We start from the raw sequence: 19867 nt of genomic DNA on the forward strand, positions 1-19867 counted from the left end.
GCATGATGCTTGTAGACAGAATGGAAAGTGACACTGATAAAATCAGCCAGCTGTCTAAGAGCTAAAAATACACACACTTTGTTTTTACAGTGATGGAACAACACATGCTAACTAGAGTTTAATGGACTTTTCCACTCTTATGTTTTTCCCCTCACACAAATCAATGTTCTAGAAAAGGGACACTTAATTGGGCGTCTTAGTACAAGAACACATTGAGACACAGTACAAACAGCAGAAGCCCCATCAGCAGGTATACATGGAGACAAAAGGGAAACAGATGAGAAGATAAAAAAATACCTTATTGTGAAAATTACATCATAATCAACAGCATGACTTAAAAAAGAAAAAATAACACACTCACATTTGAGGATGCATTTTTATATGCTTAAGTTTCCCACCACAACTCGACAATCGATTTGCTGCATCGCTCTCTTTCACACTGAATTGTGGGTAAACATTTGGCTAAAATTATCTGTTGGGAGCACATGATGTTTAAAATCTGCCCATATACATTTGTAACTCAGTGAATTTAAGGGATTTTTAAGGCACTTCTTGAAGTTTCTTCTGTTTGTCTTACATATGCACTTGTATGCATGGATCAGATCAGCTGTAACTGAATCAAGGCCAATAATAAGATGGAACGCTTCCTTCTCAGTACAGCTCATTGTTTTTGTTTTGCCTGAACTTCTTTGTAATCTGCTTTTTACTAGATATTGATGCTGTACAAAAAAATCTGATTTTGCAAAAAAAAAAGCGGTGTCAAAAAAATCATCAATATCCTCGCAACAACTGCACGAGAAGCTACACAACCACAGGCTTACAAACAGCACAGGAAGTGTGTAATGTTTCCACCGATCATTCCTTGAAAACACGCATGTGGCATATTTTGATCTTTCTATGTAAGTAGCATTAGCATGACTCCTTGCAGCTAAAAGTCAAGCAGCAGTAAAGCTGCTTAAAATAAGCTGCTGACGTGTTTACCGTCTGACTGCTTGTGCTTCTGCCTGTCAGACTATACACTCAGCATCATCACCTTGATTATCAAAATGTCTGATCCACTTGTTGAAGACATTTAAATATCAGTAAATAATAATACACTGTCTGTATGTGTGTGTGTGCTGCTACCTTGAGTTCCTCCTCCATCTCAGAAATCTTCCTTTCTAGAGCTCTTCTTTCCTGTTGGGTGGAGGAGAAGCAGGTTAACACTGAACTCGGCCACACGTCACTGCAGAAAACACACTCCAGTGCACTCGGCCTTTAAATAAGAGCTGTGGACGATGGTGAGGGTGAAGTAGTGACAGCACACACACTATGAACACACACGCATTTCTCGTGAGGCGTCTACAAGCAACAGCCAGACCTACATGATTGGTGATGTCATCGAGATGTAAGATGGAATGAGTTAAGAAATGGGGGTTTGATGTTAAGGCAATGACTCATGGAGAAAGAGGTCAGAATGTCTTTTATGAGCCGAAAGAAAAGGACATTCTCGTCTCTTGAAGACAAATGGCACATCGATGAAGAGGTCTAATTACAACATGGACTTAAAAATAAAAAAAAAAAAAGTGTTATGATGTCATGGCTTTACTAAAGACGCCAGCGTTGTTGCTGAATGAACACACATGCACAGGTTCTTTCAACAGTCTACAACCATCCTGCAATAATTGGAGATTTTCACACGCATACACAAAATAACAAATGAAGCAGTCTTTGAGAAGTGGTGACCACACGCTGCCTCTGAGGTTCAACAACAGGTGAAAAAGAAAAGGTGGCAGTGTTCTGGGTGGCGTGGGGGAGGGAGGGTGTCCCTTTGAGCCCGACTATGAGGGGCATGTGAGACACGACAGCCAGCAGCAGAGAAGAGACTGATAAAAAAAAAACAACAATACTGAGGGTAAGATCATACCACCACCCAGATGATATTGGGGCCTGCTTGTTACCTTCAGACATAAACCCATTGGTAGTGTTACTGTGATGTTTACAAAGGTCAAATTGAATCAAGATAAAGGCGTCGCACATCTATACTTAGTCTTGAGAGAGACAGAAGTCATTAATATTATCATAGTGGAAGAACATTTAAACTACAAGTGGGTTAGGAGACCAGTCTTTACCCTTTTCTCCATCTCAAGCTGTGATCGATCGGCATAGCGTTCCTGCCTCTGCAGAGGAAAAAAAAAAAAAACGACTCATCAGAAACCAGCATTATCTTATCCAGCCCTGAAGCGACTTTTACAGCTGTGTGTGCGTCTTTGGCGTACCTGTGTGGCCTTCTCTAGTTGTAGCTTCAAGTCTGCCAGCTCCAGGTCTGTGTCACGTAACTGGGCCTTCAACTTCTCATTCTCAGCTAAGATCTGCTCGTAGAGCTGCAGACAAGACAAGACATGTAGCATTCATTAAATATCAGCACGATTATGTTGTCTGCACTGTGCTGGACTGTGAAGTCAGCGTGACACCACATCACAGCACCATCTACAGTGCAAGCAGTTGTGCGATCTTTGAGGTAAATTAGTAAAACTAGCTTATAATGCTGCTTCTGGCTGCCATCATGCTCAACACATGCGTGAGAGAGCTAGCTAGCTATAGATTGACTGCATATTGCAAATATATCTGGATGTTTAACTCCCAAAAATGCTTATTGCTTATTGCCTGAAATTCTAGTATCAAATGCTGCAAATATTTACCTTCTTATAGTCAGTGGTGTCATCTCTATCCAGTCGGCTTGAATATGGTCTTCGACTCTCACCATAAGTACGACTTGAAAAAGTGTCATTGCGATCTACGGATGAAGTGCTCTCATTTCTGCAACAGGAAAGACAAGCAACGTGTTCATAACCACAAGTTTTATCAACACAAAGACACATTAAGAGCTGAACTATAGAAAGACATACCTGGACAATCTGTCACTCTGTAAAGAAACACAAAACAAAGCCAGTGTTAATGTCTACATAACACAAAAACAGCAATGAATAGGGATGTGATCAGTCATGGTATTCATTTTAGACTCAAGCCTCAGCACCTGACCTTCATTGTTTGTTGCACTCAGCCTCCTACAAACTGTTATTCATGCAAACCCACACAGTAATCCTTTAAATGGCTGCCGTGCCAGATAATGCCTCGAGGGCCGCAGCGTCGGCAGGCATGCTGTGCCACGGCAGCGGCCCCGAGAATGGAGCCAGACATCAGATAGGGAGGTCAGGTTGGAGGGTTGGGTCTTCCAGCTATTTTAAAATTGCAGCCTACTTCCTGAGGCGGACAGAGGGCGGTGACACAACAATGCTACAATCCGGGCTGAAAAGTCCTGAGAGTGCTTCCAGGGAAAAACGATCAGATAAACAGCCGGCGAGGCAGCTTTCAATGCTCGACTGGAGATATTTGCTCAGGAGGATTTCAGATGGAAATGAAGACTAGGGAACAACAGCTGTATTGTTATATATACTATATATACTTAATATCTTAAATGTCTCATATACAGTTTAAGCCTTTCACTTTAGATCCAAATATCCAACCTGATAATTAATAATATTTGAAATCTCAGTTTCTAAGAGAGCAGAAAGTGCCTCGAGGCTTTTCTTCCTCTACTTGCAAACATAATTGCCTGTTTCCTATTTAGTGCTTTTTGGCTGCTCCGCCCTTTCTACTGCCAGGCTGTAAGTGATGGCTAGCAGCTGATACGTCTCCTCTTCCTCTCCATGATGTTAGGCTGCAAAATACACTCCCATACAAACAAGAAGTTCCCCCAGCCAGCAATGTTTTCACAATGCTGCCCCCTCCGCCCCATGCTGCAACTTCCATATAAAGTATGGGTGCATTTAATTAGATTATACAGCCTGTTTATGTGTTTTATTTTGTATTTCAAGAGGGTTGAAAGAATAGATAAGTTCCCACTTATCTCAGATTTTTTTGAAAATCTCCTTCGTGCCTGTGCGTTGACCACAAAGACCCGCTCTTCCTTTCCTTTGTGCATCTGCTTGTTTTAAAGACTTACTGATCTATAGCTGAGGACGTTTTTGGCCTGCAAGGTCACCTTAGCAACCAGACAATCACCGGAAGGTGGAAATGTCAGGGACAATAAAAAATTCAAAGGCCACAGACAGAGAGAAGGAAAGATAAATGGGAAGGGAGGAAATCATAGCTGCACAGGAGGAGTTGTGAATATCAAAGACTTTGTGGACTCCCTTGACCTTGACTTCATGAGATGAGGCCAGAATAGAGAGTAAATGCAGAAGGGCAAAAATCAAACGGAAGTCGAGGCATACAAGAAGGAGCTGCTTAATTTGGCTGACAGGCTGGAGGGCTCCTACTTCAGTCAGTTTGATGTTCTCTCTGCCCTGTGTGTGAGATGAGTTACCTGTGGCTCTCCCTTAGTGCTGCCCTCCTCTGAGTCAGACTGCTGGTCAGGGTCATTTTCATCACCCTGGAATTAAAAAAAACAAAAAACAAAAAAAAAAACACATTTGGACATGGCTTCTGGCTCTTGTTATCCAAAGGATCAAACAGGAACACTTGGAGCCAAGTTTATGAACCGCTGCACCTCAGTAAGAAGTGCAATGAATACTTAAACAACTGTTTCTTCTTACATCTTGAGTCCAGAAGGAGACCCCAGTGGAACGCCTCTTCTCGCGGGGCCGCCTGCGATCCCGTATGGAGCGGGGCTGAGACTTGTCCTCGCCCTCCTTCTCTTCCTCCTTCTTGTCTGTTTCTGTCCAACAAATAATTACATTTTTTAATTTCTCCAATGTTTTATGAAAAAAAATTGTGACTGAGTTCAAGTTTTTGACTTAAAAATTAAAAATTTAGATTCGATAAAAATCTACAATTCTGCCTGAATTCTGAGAAAAGTCATTATTTAGAGTGTTCCATCTCTCTCATAAAATACACTGTCCTGTGTGAAGCCTTAATCAACACGGTTTGTGCATGGAATGAGATACAAATCACATTAAAGTGCTGGGGAAATAACACATCATGGCAACATGGTTGTTTTTGGCCTCTGCCCCTTCTTCACCCAGAGAGCAATTTAACCCTCTTTATGTTGACATCAACAGTGTGCAAATGTCCGAATAATCCCATCAAGATCCTGAGTTCAAGTTAAAACAGGGAAATGATTTGACTACACCAGACACAATCACAACAACTCAACTTGGCTCAAGTTCAGAGAGAGGAAAAAAGAAAGGCTTTGGTCACAGAACAAAGTAGTCACTGTTTCCTTCAGCTGAACAGACTAAAGCCGCTTTCTTTTTTCCACAGGGACGCTTCATGGACTTATTTGTTAATAGAAGAACTACTTAATTTAAAAAGCAACTCAATCCCTTTCTGTCTCAGGGCTCTCAATCAGCATGTGGCACTTTGCCCATGTGAACATGGACCTGTGAACACCACAGCAGTGTTAGCACAGCTACTTGTACTTGTAGTTGTTAAAATGCTTGTTGTATGAGATATACTGGTGAGATACTGACCCTTTTCTGTATCTCTGGAAGAACGGCTATAGGAGGAGGTGATCCCAGTCAGACTGTTGGGCCTGTTGAGGGAGCTGGAACTGGAGGGCAATGTGCAGCTAGTGTAGGAAGGGGTGGAGGCAGTGCTGATTGTGGAAATAGCCGAGGTGGAGGAGGAAGATGTAGGTCGGTAACGCTGGAAGGGGAGGAGGAACTCATGAAAAAAAGAACAATAACTGAGGCATAAATGTACTGTGATGTTCCTGTGAAGTAAAAGAGACATACCTCTTCGATGCTGCGGTACTTTGATCGGTAGTCGTCCAGATTTATCTCGGTCTCCTTCTTCTCCTCTTGCTTCTCCTTGTCCTGCTTTTCTTTTTCGTCCTTCTCCTCCTCCCGGGTCTTTGGGGTACGACTTCTGCCAATTGTTTTCTCAGCCTCTTGCAGGTCAGTCAGAGTCACACCCTGTGATAAGATAAAAGGACATTTCTCTTCTTGGGTAACTGAAGGTTGATATTTAGCCTCACAAATTGTGAATCCTGGTACAAAAGTACAGCCTTCACTCAATCTGGTCTGGGTGATCTAAGCGAGTTTTGTGCTAACTGGTGGATAACCACTAATTATGTCGGGTGGCCTACCTGAGTGGACCTCCTTGACTGACGGGCCTGTCTGGAGCGAGCTTTCCTCTGAGACTCGGACTCCTCGTCTCGCACTGGTGTTAGGTATGACCTGAGGTAGGTATAACAAAGACACAAAGGTTAAAACACTTTTTGAACATAAAAAGATCACCAATATGACACGAGATGACCCTGGTGGCTTTTGAGGAGTAGAAATGGCTTCTAATTTACAGAACAAGGGCTTTCAAAAAGCCTTCTCTTGGTTAGAAACAGGATTCAAATGTCTATTTTTAATGTGTTGGCCACACAGCATATGAACTTATTCAGTGCAGAATGGAGCCTTGGCCTTGAGGAAAATCTGCTGCTTCTGCCCACCTTCCTTAAAAGGAGAAGTTGCTCGAGCAGTCCAGGCTCTGAAACAGGCCTGCCCCACTCCCACTGCGACAGGTGGCTTATTTCAGCAGACTACAAGAAGACATCCACTCAACCCCACTCGACTACACATGTGCAAAGGCCTGCTTTCTGTGACAAACTCTCACATGCTTCCTCTTTTCACAGACATGACAGAACACAGGCAAACTCTCACTGGTTTTTCACAGTGTCTGTGCAGAAATGCATCCGGTTTAATGTTTGATTGATTCAGACTTTTCAGAATCAGAATCGTGTTTATTGCCATGTAAGTGAAGGGGATTCACATTACTAGGAATTTGCCTTAGTGATTGGTGCATACAAAGAACATATAATAATTAACATGAAATAAGATAAAACTAAGATAAAATTAAGGTAAATAAACTAAAGTAAGGTTTTGATGTTAATGGCAATATTTCTTGGAGCTTCTACATTAAATATTTCATGCAAATGTCTAAGCTATTCCAACCAAGATATAATGATAAAAGCATGGAAACTACAAACTGTATTCGGACTTTATTAGGAAGCCAGCTAAAGTAAAAATAAATCTCTGAATTACCTGCGTCTTTCCGAGCCAGTGCCAGTGCCAGTGGTAGATATGGCGGTGGTGATAGTGGTAGATGTGGTGGTCGTGGTAGAGCCAGTGTTTATAGTGGGGGTGACTGTAGCAGACTCCTTCTCCTTTTCCTTTTCCCTCTCTGCACTCTCCTCTGACCAGTACCTGTTTAAGCAAACATTTTATATAGAAACACTGGTCTAGCTGGCATATCAGGTCATTGGATCTGGTGCGAATATATAAAAGAGGTGTTCAAATGTTACTCCTTAATACACCGCTGACATATGGACAGGAAACCGGGTGTACCTGCTGGTGAGACTGGTGGAACCAGTGCGAGTGGAGGAGGAGCCCAGGCTGGAAAGCAGGCCGCGATGGCCTGTGGGCGAGGTAACAGATGAGGAGGTGGTGGTGGTCGTGGAAGGGGAGGAGGAGGAAGCGGTTAAGGAGCTCAAGTCCTCATGACGTCTGCCAAAAGAGCCGCTGAATGGGGGGAAAAGGTCACCAGTAAGAGGGAGTTGGGCGGATGCAAGAAGGACTGTGTGACAGCAAATAATTGCAGTAGTTTGTCATTTGTCTTTTATTAAGTATGACTAAATCTAATGCCAAAAATAGGATAATTCTTCTAAAAATACTTCACAGACAGAGGTGTTAGACAGATCTGCAGGTTTTCTAGAGTAAAACACTGCTTTGTTTTTTATGATTCATATCTTTGTTATACTGCACAAATGGCTTCTTTGAAAATCATCTAAATATTTCATACACCTAACCATTCATCCAGCAGGTTGATGAAAACCATTTGGACATTATAACCAGTCAACACAGAACACAGGTGGGCACTGCAGCACAGCAGAGAGGACAGGTGAGTGTGGAGACGGTGGTGCCCCGGGTGAGGCTGGTGTACCTGCGGTAAATGCTGTAAGACTGGTAGTGGGAGGTGGGTGGTTGCCAGGGTTTAGTATTACAGGTGTTAGGGTCCAAGCTGGAGGTGGACGAAGACTTGGCTGGCACGTCCCGCGTGCTGCCACTCCGCCCTAGTGCTAGCGTGTGGGACGTGCTGGCATGTTGGCAGGCAGGTGGGCAAGAGAGGCATGTTAGCGGTGAAGGCGCGCACACACATATATACAGAACAAGAAACATACATATTTTAGACTGTAAACACACTACGGGTGCATTCAGGTTACATGGCAGATGCTGGACACTGAATTTTAAAGTGTTCGAATCATATTTTTTAAGGTTTGTTTTTGTTGAGAACTACAAGAAAAAAAGCCAGCTTTTCTCCCACATGATATGAATGCAGTACGTGTCTAGGTTCTGTGCCATAAATCAACCCTGAGAATTTTAGATTTTTTTTTAGAGTTTGATTTGGTTTCCTAAACAGCATCAAAACTTGTTAAAATATCTCAGTAATGCTTTGCAAACGTAGTGGCACAGGAGCCTGACAGGCAGGTACAGTCATGCAACAGACTCTGGCAGTGATAGACAGAGGCGTTGGGCTGATTTGCATGGTTTTCCCAGCAGCTGTGAAAGCATGTACATACATATCTGTGATGATGTAACTTGACAGTAAAATGCCCTTCAGTTGCAGAGCTATGCAAGTCAACCTCATGTATGTAATGGATCATCACATCACATCAGATGGAGCAGAGGTCTGATGAGGAGGTGAAAGTTTGTACTGAAGCGGAGGCTAACCTGCGCTGGTAGCTGGGAGTTCGGTTGGTGGAGGCGCTTCCCTCACTGTTCTTCAGGTCATCATCCCAGCGCCGCCGGGTGTAGGAGCCACTACGTATCAGAGCAGAAGAGTCCCTGGGAGAACCACATCTAGAATAGTACCCCATGGTTCCACAAACAGATACTGTGTGCACTGGATTTATGTGTGTGTTTCATTACAAACACAAAATGCAGTTGCTTAGAGCTACACACACCATGCACAGCACTGAGGCAGCGTTTTGCCTGCAACACACAGCAGTGAGCAACAGGAGCCACTTGTGCCAATGCATGTGTGCTAAGAGCCACTCACCTATTTTCTTTCTCGTCAATATCTGAAGTACTGGCCAGTCTTCTGGGGATAGTTGGGGCAACGTAGGCAAGCCGGGTTCCTTTGTCCTTTTCCTGGACACAGGAAAACAGAATCCACGTTAGTCATCATTAACAGTACAAAGACTTTTCTTACATTACTTGCTGTTGTGTGTACAGAAAGAATGTATATATGTGACTAACTGGGGTTGTTATGTCACTCCTGACCTTCTCTTTGTCTTTGTTGTCCAGGGATGAGGAGAGCCGAGGGCTTGAGGCGGAGCGCATCACCCCGGTGGTGTCCTTCTCCCTCTGAGCTTCCTTGGTGGCTGTAATCTCTGCTAGTGCTCCATAGCTGCCAGTCTTCCTCAAACCCAAACGCCACGATGCTGGAGATTCATCCTTCCTCTCCTCCTCCACCTTCGCTGTGACCTTTCCAGCAGGCTGAGTGACCTGAAGAAGAGGACAGGGGCATCAGTTTAGTTAACACAGAGTTCAAATTGTTTAAAGTGTGCAGGGTTTTAGTCAAATACGGTTTGGATTAATCAATAAGGGCTGCAATTTTTAGTTTTTGTAAGGACAAAACCCAGAGGAACATGCCAGCTGAGAGATGTATGGTCACTACTAGATATTTTCCCTGCAACGATCAACTTGTGGGGGTCCAATTAAGAGTTTCCACAAAAGGTCTGGCCACATATACATTTTTGACGATTAAAAGATGACAAGCAGCAACACAAAACACACAGACACGAAATGAAAGCTTTAGAAAAGGATTAGGGCAGTGCATCCGTTGATTACAAGTGAAAACAACACCATGTAAGGTTGATGAGTGAAAGTCAGCTACCAGGGAGTTCATTCATGGTTTTGGGTTTTTCCACAGCAGGTGTGTTTTAAAAAACTTGTTTACAATAAAGGCAGTTTCACCTGTGGAAAGCTTTAAGTGTGAAGCAGTAAATGTCTGGTTTACTTAATCCAGCTCTGTTGTGTAAACCACTAAAACAAATTTCAGCTAAGCTTGAAAGCACAATATACTTTAATTCTTTCTGGTCTCATGCACAGTTGAGGTGCTGAGGGCAAAGAAGAGGACCAGCTTTTGCTTAAGACCATTGGGTCTAACCCAGGCTAGTGGAAAAACCCTTTATCACCTCGATCAGGCCTGAAGTGGGTGGGGTGGGGGAGTGTTTAGTACTCTGTCAGTGCACAGGTGCATGTAGGATGAGAGAACAACTCTGGTGCACACCAATGCCTCACCATAGGTTTTTTGGGCACTAGAGAAATGCCAGTTTTGCGCAAACCTTGACGCCACAATGCAGGACAGCCTGGCTCCGCCACAGGCATGAGGGGAGTAATACAATCAAACTAAAGCCAACCAAGACAAGAGCCCAAGGGAGGGGGGGGTGAGAAAGATGCAGAGAGAGAGGGAGGGAGGGCAGGGAGGAAAGACAGAGAAGTTGAGACAGAGAAAAAGCCAGAATAAAAAGCAGCAGCAGCAGCATCAACAGAAACACACTTTATGGGCAAGGAACAGGTATTTTAACACCTAGTCACACCACACAATGTTTGCTGCCATTATTGTCCTTGTGACAAACCCAAACATGTGGAACTTGTAATGTTTTGCTCAGAAAACATTGCAGTGTGTGAGCACTAGGCCTCAAATAAGGATTTGTTTGCAAGAAAAGAAGCAGAAAAACAAAGAAACAACATTCAGCAACAGCAACAACATTCAGCGAGTCTTGGATAGGTGGCCACTTACTGCAGAGAGTCAAGAAACTTGTTTAAATTTGTTTCCATCAGATCATACAAGGCAGTGTTTTCAGCAAGTTGGAGTAAAAGACATTTTACCAGCCTCAGTAAATGCTGGTCAAATGCTTGATTTTTTCCAGCAGAGGGCAGCAGACACAATAGTGGGACATCACTACCATACAAGCTCTACCCAGTTTACAGCTATATCCACACTGGCCGCCTCATATCTGGACAGACTTATAGTGAACTGCTAACATAGGCAAGAATTTGCCACCTATCATCTCCACGGTGCAGCCATGTTTGTTAAACCACCATCAACAATGTGATGTAAGCCTCATTCCTGAGGCCTGTGTGGCACCTGTTTGCTGCAACTTAAAAAGAAAAGCACAACCCATGAAGAACTATTTGAGTAACGGCAGGAATATGAACCTGAGGGGTCTTCATTCAGGTATAAAATTGAGTTTATGTTGTGAGGGGGTGAACGAGTCAAAATAAAGTCTGATATTATGACTATTAGTGTGCCAGGGCTTCATGTTTAGTCAGAGACAGTGAGGAAGTTTGTGGACAAAATGTAAACCCCCTTGTTTTGGTTTTTAACTGCAAGGTATGTCCAAGGAGGGTGGGATGACACGGAGTGGTTCACCAGGTCATACCTTTTTAACTGGTGAAGTGGGAGTCGTCACCTGGTTAGTTGGGGTGGTTGGAGATGACACGGTGATGCTGGTTGGGCCGGCCGTTGTGCTGTTGCTCACCGCTGCAGAGGGTTTACTCTTGTCTGGAGAAAATTTTAAGAGAACTGTGTGAGGCCAACTTTACCAACTTATAGATCATAGTGACAGCATATTATATGAATATTAATGATTTGATTTAGAGGTGATCTGGCCTTGTAAAAGGTAAAACTGATGTGATTTTGTGATCCACACAGCAGGTCTAAAACAAGGTACCTGCTTCAGTCTCCGACTCTGAATCTTCTTCCTCCTCTTCTTCACTAGAGCAGCTTGATTCGTCCTTCTTCCCCTCCTCCTCTTCGTCCACTTTCTCAGGTTCTAAGGTCTCGATGCGGGGAGCACTCTTTTCTGGCTCCAGAAGCAGTGTTTCTTTGCTGCAACACACAAAATGGACAGTACAGAAATGAAGAACAAGTTGTGGAAAATACCCTGAAATTCAACTATTCGTTATTGTGGCTGTTTACCTCTTAAGCGGTTTCAGTGATTGGTTGTTGTCCCCCGTGGTTGTCGTTTCAATCAAAGGAGATTTCTTAACATCTTTCTTCTCACTCATCTTTTGAAACAAAGAAACAGCAGCACACTTAAACATAAGATTTATGCAAGCAAGAACTCATCTTTTATCAAATTTATTAAGCAGCAATATTTTGTGACTCACCAGGTTTTGTTTCTTTTGTAGCTCTTCTAAGTATCCCAGAACATCTTCATCTGCCACATCAAAAGCGGTCTGGCCCTGAAGGATGGAGTCAATAAAAGTTGAAAGATTGCACAGCACTTAATGACGTGGATTCCTGGCAGTTCTACTTACTCACCATTTTATTCATGAGGTCCATGTCACACAGATTCTCCACAAGTATCCTACAAGCCTCCTCTTTGCCCCAGTGTGATGCTGCATGTAGAGGAGACCAGCCGTCATAGTCCTTAATATTTACATCATACCCTGCTTGGATTAAAAGCCTGCACAATGAGACATGGTGGAGGGAGAGGAAACAAAAATGTTTGAATTAGCAAATGCGCCTTTCGGATTTGATTCTGTGAACTAATCTTTCAAGGTGCTGCTTTTTTTAAGAAGTGCGTCAGCATTGTAACCTTGGAGATATGGAGCCTGACCCATAGAGACATAACCTGAAATTCATCATCACCTATTCATCCTTTTAGCAGAGCCAAATGAGGTCAGCAAATTTTAAAACCTTTAATATTTCAGCCAATAAATCTTGCCATTACAGGGAAAAACATTTAGATCCATGTCTTAATGTATGGTAGCTGTGCAAAACATTGGAGATCTTAGAGCTATCTATGGCAGCAGAGTGTGCTGGCTGGTGTCCCAGACCAGATGGACAGGCGGTTGCAGTTCCTATCCTCAAGCAGAGTAACTGTATTAACAGCCCACAGAGACGCTGTCGGAACAACACAGGATGACATGATGCAGAGACAGAGTTATGTCTGGTATCAGCAGAGAAAAAACTGAAGCTTGGCCTTCAGCACTGCCTTTACTATAAACAGTATTTACATAGTGTAATGTATATAAAGAGAGGTTTTATGTAACAAGACACTATAAACGTTCTGGTCATTACACATGTTCCAACACTTCAAATCAAAACACTGCTTACTTTAAAACCTCGACGTATCCTTTTGCAGCAGCTACGTGGAGTGCCGTTCCTCCGGATTTTGCATGTCGGACATCTTGGATTTGACCACTGTTGAGCCATTGTCGGGCATCCCTCAGCATGATCCGCTCCTCCTCTTTCCGAGCTGCCTCGATATCCACCCCTGGTGAGACAAGAGAAGACGAATCCCATAAAACTGACATTCAGGGATTACCTACTACTTAGGAACAAGCTGCCAGCTGTAACACTGAACCCAGACCGAAAACAAGGCACAGTTACGTCAAGATATTTAAGAGGTCTACTGTCTTACATCCACGGGAAGGTATGTGAATGTTTGAAGTACATTTCATTAGTCTGCCACTGTGGATTACAGTGAGAGAGAGAGAACAGAAAATATTTGAATTCAGAGGGATTAATTAAACTGTTAACACGATTTTTGCAATGCAACTATATTGACAGCTGTTACATAACCCATCCAACATGATTTTATTAAGCCATGCTAAGGTGCATTTTTATAGAGAAAAAATAGACATGACACCATCTGTAAAACACTACAGTGTTGTCAACTTGAGCTGCTTTAGGGTACCTATATTTTGTCAGTTAAACACTAAAATGGTGGCTGAAAACACACAACCCTAAACTGGGTCAATATGTCTAACGCAGGGTTGCCATGAAAACAGGCCTGTATTTTCTGGTTGACACCAAGTTGGAACACAAAACTTTCTGAAACGCACTGCTGCACAGATTACTGGCTCATCATGTCGCACATACACTGGGTTGAACAATATAAACAATGGCCAATTTGGTCGCACAAATATCAGAGGTCACACCGGTGCAACCAGCTGTTAGAGGGAGAAACATTCTCCGCGACTCTTAAAAGTCTCCCTGTGGTCCAACAACAGACACACATCAGGCTCATATCGTGGTCTAAACCAATCAGAGACCGTGAAGGGCGGGACCCCCGTGTGTGTATCTTTGAAAACGTGTCTGCTGCGGTCAGAGGAGACCGTCTGCCGAAAATCCAGAAGAAGAAGAACACGGACATATGCTGCGCAGAGCTGATGCTGTGCGCTAAAGCTTGTTCCATATGCCACGAGAACGGAGAGATCTGTTACCCGAGGTGACAAGTACAAGAACAAAGTTCGTTTCGGCCCGGACTTTTTATACCTTTTTAAACGTGTGTTTACAACTCCCCATACGGCCCTCTCACTGCACCGCGCACACACACAGACAGACACACTTTTCGCTGCTGAACAGCAGTTCAGGTGAACATGTGCGGAGGAGGAGGATTTGTTGCTACTATGCGGGTTTTGCTAATTTGCCGTTAACCTGAATGACTGACGATAACGAGCCGGTAATGTTCAGGGAGGGGGCGTGACGTGCTCGCAGCATTATAACAACTGAACAGCAGGTCTGACGGACAGTGTTATCTGACCTGTGTGGTTCCATCCATGAAGGCTGAGTCACTCTGACTGACAGCAGTCAGCTGGTTTTAAGGAGTTATAGAACATGGTTACATGACGAACACCCATTTAAAAAGTATTGTTATTATCCTGCTACAGTGGACCATTGTCTGCCAGTATGATATCTGCATACAGCTAAAACTGTAACAGACAGAATGAAAAGTCTGTCAGCTGGAGCTCAGCTTTAGAAAGAGAGGAGACACAGGAGAAACTGAGGAAGAGAGGTGAGGAAGATGAGAGAAGAGATACTGTAGCTGCATTAGAAACGTGTTGAGGAAAACAAAATATACATCTCAATCACAACTATTAAATAAATAATGGTGTATATATTTTTAATTATTTTTAATTCACATTGGCAGATAGATAAGTGAGGAGCGACAGCCAGAAAATACAGAGAGAAAGCAAACAGGGAACTGAAGAGTGCTGTATGAACTTTAAATCTTCATTATGGATTTCTGACATGCAGAATTGTTGGCTAGTTTGTCCATAATTTGAATACTATTAAAATATTTATTTTTATTTACTTTTTATTTAACTGTGTTCATTATACAAGGTCCAAATTCATTTTAGGATAATATGTGATTATTAAGCCTGTTCATATGTACAAAATGTACTGATGCATACAAAAATATACGGATTAAGTGTGAGGCGGTGCACCTAAATTTTGTGCTGGTGCAGCTAAGAAAAAAAGTTGGGCGCACCAGTGCAACCAGTGCAAAAAGTTAGTCTAGAGCCCTGGAGTCTAGACAGAAAAAACGGCCACATGGTGAAAAAGTACATGATATTTGAACAATTTGAGACATTCCACTCGTGCAAAATTCCTATAATAGGTCTATAAATATACAATAATCCACTCACAAAAGGTTAAACTGAGCTGAAGCCTAAGAAAGTGAAACCAAAGGGGAAGAAGATGACTCGGCGTCTGACTCTTTTTCAGGTTTTATTTTTTTATGCAGAGCTGCTCTCACTTTGACTGTGGTAAGTAAAGTAGTAGTATGTCTGTCTAGAAGCACAACCAACAATGATACATTATAAGTGATTGTTTAAAGTCATGCTGACAGTTACAAGGTTATGTGTTAGGTGTCAAACACATATGTAAATATGTCTTCATCCAAGCATTTGCACAATAAAAAGGTCCGCTAACAAGATATCAATGTTTTGAACTGCTTTATGTCTAGCCACATTAATAAAATGATGTTTCATTGAAACCACTTTATTCTACACGTCTTGTTTAAAAGAAATAACCAAAAATAAACAGCATGTAAATACCCAAATGCTCACTTGCAGTCACATGACAAACATTCAGTGAGTTTCTGGCTGATGAAGCTTTCACTTGAGCACAGATTGGTGTTTTTGTAGACAATGGCATATAGCTGTTTCCATAGAGTTGCAGGGCTTGTCAGTAATAACGTAAAGACCCTGAAACAGTGAAAAACATCCACAAACTTGCTTAGAATTTAGAGGGTTAAAAGAAGATAAATGCCAGGAATGTACTTTATCAAGTTAGGACACCTACAGCAATGCCATACTGGAAGCAAAACATTGCCTTAGCTTGACAAGTAAAATTTAAATACAGCATCAACCTAAACTTCATTAGAGCACATGGGTTAATGTAGGGAATGAGGGCTGCCCAGGTAGGGCAACATCCCATGATCTCTTGGGAAGCAGCCTACACTGTGTCTAAAAAAAGCCGGCAGCCTAATGGCCTCTAAGTAGGACTACAGAACAAGAGCTGAGTGGAAGAGTTGGCAGCAGTTTAAAGTTGAATTTTTACAAGAGATCGGCACATCTACCTGAGCACTTACACCAAAAAAGGACTACTGTTGTCTTACTAACAATGCACCTTACAATTTGTCTGCTGAAGCCATAGATACTCTGAAGCAAGAGGAGGTAGAAGCACTTCCAAAAGAGAGGCACTATAATATTACCAGTTATGAGTCTGAGACAAAACTGCACACTGTCCCTCTTAGTAGCATTGAGGCTAAAATGAAGCCTGGCCTTGTACCACCTCAAATCTGTTACAAAGAAAGGCTGTGGTTTTCACACCGCAGCTGATGGAGCAGACGGGGGAGGTGGCAGGCCTCGCCAAGTCACCTGACGCAACTAGGGTCAGGTAGACGGGCAGAGATTGTCCCTGCAGAATGGAGCAACCATAGCCACTCACTACTAACAAGTTTAACCCCATGACTGGTATGTCGTTGAGAGAAGAAAATCACATTACAAACATACAGAAGCGTTACACAACAGCTAGTTGCATAATCCTGCCTGCTACCTCTAGCATAAAGAACTGAGCTGTGGATTGTCTGTGACTGCCCTCAGGCCAGGAGCGCTGCAAATTCACTCTGCAGTGCAGTTTCATCAGGAAAGCATTTTTATGCTGGTCTTTATTATCAAATAAACAAATATCCACAATATATAGAATATCCACATGATTAAATAATCAGTAAGTCTATGAGCATCATAATTGAATATGAATGATGTTTGTTTTTAGCATTGATTACATGAGGCAGTGTGACAATGATGCGGTCAGTGCATTTATCAGGCGTCGGCAAATCAAAGCTGACAGCAGCCGCTGGCCAAGATGCTTGAGGTTTGGGTGGGTACAAATCTCACCATCACATTACATAACATGGCTAAGGAGCATAATATGTAAACCGCACTTTTGAGAGTAATTATCACTGTATGCCACATGCTTTCAAACACTTGGACCTTGAATTAAGACTCAAGAGACTGACAGCTTAGACCTTTTTCACTTTGGTGCATCTTAAATAATAATCCAGTACAATGACACTGCATTATATTACATGTGCATGCAAACAACAATGAAGATGCACAGCTTGCTTAAGAAATTGCAAAATGTGCCACAGAGACAAGTCTTAAAACTGAACATGAGCCAAGGAGCACCCCACTGGCCTGGGGCCAGTAAACACTTCTGTGTGCAGCCTCTCTCTCTCTCACTCTTTGTAGGGAAGGGCCTTTCATCAAAAGTGCCCTGGCCGAAAATAGAAAGACCCCACGTTTCAGATATGAATCATCACACGACAGCTCACACAGCTGCATCACCTTTTTTACATTATGTAAGTTTTCATCAAGCAGTGGAAAAACAGCAGGTGACAGACACCCGCTTAGAATTCAGATCCTATTTGAAAATACTCACACATGCATGAAGTACTCACAGGGCCCCCCAACCAGATATTTTACCTCCAGTATCATGACATCAGGACAGATTACACAACAGCACTACTAAATTTAAAGCGGCTACACTGTAATGGCTAGACTGTCAATCACCGCACTCACATTTCCGGGTGAGCAGGGACTGAACCAGATGGTGGGTCGAGACACGAGAAGTACTGTACCTTGTCGGTTGATCTCATTTTGCAGGAGTTCCTCCATCGCCTCCTCTTCAGCAATGTCCAGAGGTGTCTCCCCTTCACTGTTCACAACTCCTACATTTGCACCCTGGCTAATGAGATACCTACAAAAATAACAAGAAAAATAATTAGACAAAAGTCTTAAGATTTTTTATCTGAGCAACAATATTAACGGACAAAACCAGTTAATTTCTGCATTTTAGAGTGTGATGCTAACCTTTGCTGAGGTGAAAAGGTAAATGCCACTTCTTTTAACAGACAAGGAAACAGTTGAAGGGCAGGAGATGAGTAATGTTGATGCCAATATTAGTTGACACCACAGCCTCCCGTTTGGCCAAATTAAGTAAGCTCTAATGTAAATAATCATAAACAAATAACCAAGGTCTTAATGTGCACAAAGGTCATGCACTGTGTTTCAACTACAGAGTCTTCTTCAGGCTGGGCAAACACCGGCAACATGCCACACCTAAGAAATACAGACACGCCTGATCGAGAAGGAAGTGTGTTCTACTCCTTAAATATGGCTATTAAAAGGAAATGTAAATAAAAAACAAATAGTTAGACTAGTCATTATATAATGGATTCATTTTTGATTTGTCCTTTTATATGGATTTTGCCACATTTTCTATTGAAAATCCTAATTTCCATAATTGATTCTAATGCAAGTAATCACAGCTTTAATCGCGTGAAAGCATGATCATCCAGAGTTGAAGCTTCTACAAATATTACCAAGCATTCTAAGCTTTTTTTAACCCTTTCTGTACTTCTCACCAGCAGTGATTCAAGACATTTTAACCATCTTGAGCTCAGCTGCTTCCAATTAAAGCAGTGGCGAGACTCAGGCCCTTCTCATTAAACCAACACACCACTTGAAACACTCATTGCTTACAACTTCCCCCCACAAATGGCAGCTGTCTGACTACAGCTACATTTTAGTGTTTTATATCTTCTTGATTGGACTTTCTATTCTGCCTATTTTAGGTTAGCTTTACTAGGTTGGATGGCGATGTGGTCTGGAGTCCCACTGTGGCCTTCTTAACCAAGCCTGCAATTATATGGCTGTGGTGACACCAGGGGGCTAACAGATACAGTCCTACTCTGTAGTTCCCGTTATTGTGAATGAGGATGCTGGGACTAAAATGGGTCCTCTGAGAGCTCGTCGCCCACACCAGGTTGCTGAGTTTCTCTCGGTGACACACTGTCTCCATTAGTCACCCGTTGCAGGACGGCTACTTGACCTTTTCACTCAGAATGTGACAACAAAAAACGTTTTGTTTTCTCTAACACTAGCCCTGTGCTGATGCTGTGTCCATGAGGTCTACTGAACATAGACTGGGATATGAGAAAGAAAGAAAATGCATGTTGGATTAATATATTCTGTAAAAAAACAGCATCTCAGCATGCCTATAAAGCTTAGTTGAGCTCACAACAGTCATATAAAAATTATCCTAAAATTTTCTGCTGATCTAGAGACGTCTGTGTGAAGGATCAGCAAAAGTTGCCATTTAATTTGAATCGAAACAATACTCAAAATAAGTAAAGGGTTTTTGTGTTTCTGACTTTGTTGTTTGGGTTCACTCCTTCTAGCTGTGATTGTGCTGTTTCCATAGAGGTGCAGAAATTATACTGCAGTGAAAAATGATCCCACTTTGACAAAAAAATAAAATAATGGGGCAGGAGAGAAAAAACACCCACAAACTGAATTTTGACTGGCAACTTGGTATTTTTTTTAATCTTCCTGCAGGTGACTCCTCATTGTAAAAACAAACAACACAGTGGGGATAAAGCCATGTTCCTGTAATGTAACACAAAAGTAAAGCAGGTCACAGCACACTCCCAATATGCTGAACAATGAGCACAGTTGAGCTTCTTCAGCCCCCTTCAGCCTGTTTAAATATCCTCTGATAACATCTGTGTTGTGTTCTATGCCCT

General features: G+C 42.5%; 1 protein-coding gene across 8 annotated transcripts in view; it reads right to left on the bottom strand.

Moving 5' to 3' along the window:
- The window catches only part of ppp1r12a (protein phosphatase 1, regulatory subunit 12A), a 39102-nt gene that overhangs the window by 3612 nt on the left and 15623 nt on the right, over positions 1 to 19867 (bottom strand). For 3 of the 8 annotated variants that reach the window (XM_028425464.1, XM_028425456.1, XM_028425438.1), the window contains exons 3-25: positions 17921 to 18039; positions 13105 to 13264; positions 12307 to 12451; positions 12153 to 12227; positions 11962 to 12050; positions 11714 to 11871; positions 11423 to 11544; positions 9255 to 9479; positions 9031 to 9122; positions 8703 to 8816; positions 7915 to 8067; positions 7320 to 7493; positions 7017 to 7178; positions 6071 to 6161; positions 5718 to 5897; positions 5454 to 5628; positions 4578 to 4699; positions 4349 to 4414; positions 2889 to 2905; positions 2682 to 2799; positions 2259 to 2363; positions 2112 to 2159; positions 1126 to 1176 (exon numbers count right to left, since the gene is read on the bottom strand). In XM_028425464.1, coding sequence (XP_028281265.1) covers positions 1126 to 1176; positions 2112 to 2159; positions 2259 to 2363; positions 2682 to 2799; positions 2889 to 2905; positions 4349 to 4414; positions 4578 to 4699; positions 5454 to 5628; positions 5718 to 5897; positions 6071 to 6161; positions 7017 to 7178; positions 7320 to 7493; positions 7915 to 8067; positions 8703 to 8816; positions 9031 to 9122; positions 9255 to 9479; positions 11423 to 11544; positions 11714 to 11871; positions 11962 to 12050; positions 12153 to 12227; positions 12307 to 12451; positions 13105 to 13264; positions 17921 to 18039 — 2761 coding nt within the window. Of the gene's footprint in view, positions 1 to 1125; positions 1177 to 1906; positions 1941 to 2111; positions 2160 to 2258; positions 2364 to 2681; positions 2800 to 2888; positions 2906 to 4348; positions 4415 to 4577; positions 4700 to 5453; positions 5629 to 5717; positions 5898 to 6070; positions 6162 to 7016; positions 7179 to 7319; positions 7494 to 7914; positions 8068 to 8702; positions 8817 to 9030; positions 9123 to 9254; positions 9480 to 11422; positions 11545 to 11713; positions 11872 to 11961; positions 12051 to 12152; positions 12228 to 12306; positions 12452 to 13104; positions 13265 to 17920; positions 18040 to 19867 lie in introns of all 8 variants that reach the window. The other 5 variants (XM_028425472.1, XM_028425481.1, XM_028425447.1 and 2 more) reach the window with 4 other exon arrangements.

This window comes from Parambassis ranga, chromosome 2, assembly GCF_900634625.1.
Source record: "Parambassis ranga chromosome 2, fParRan2.1, whole genome shotgun sequence".
Lineage (NCBI taxonomy): Eukaryota > Metazoa > Chordata > Actinopteri > Ambassidae > Parambassis > Parambassis ranga.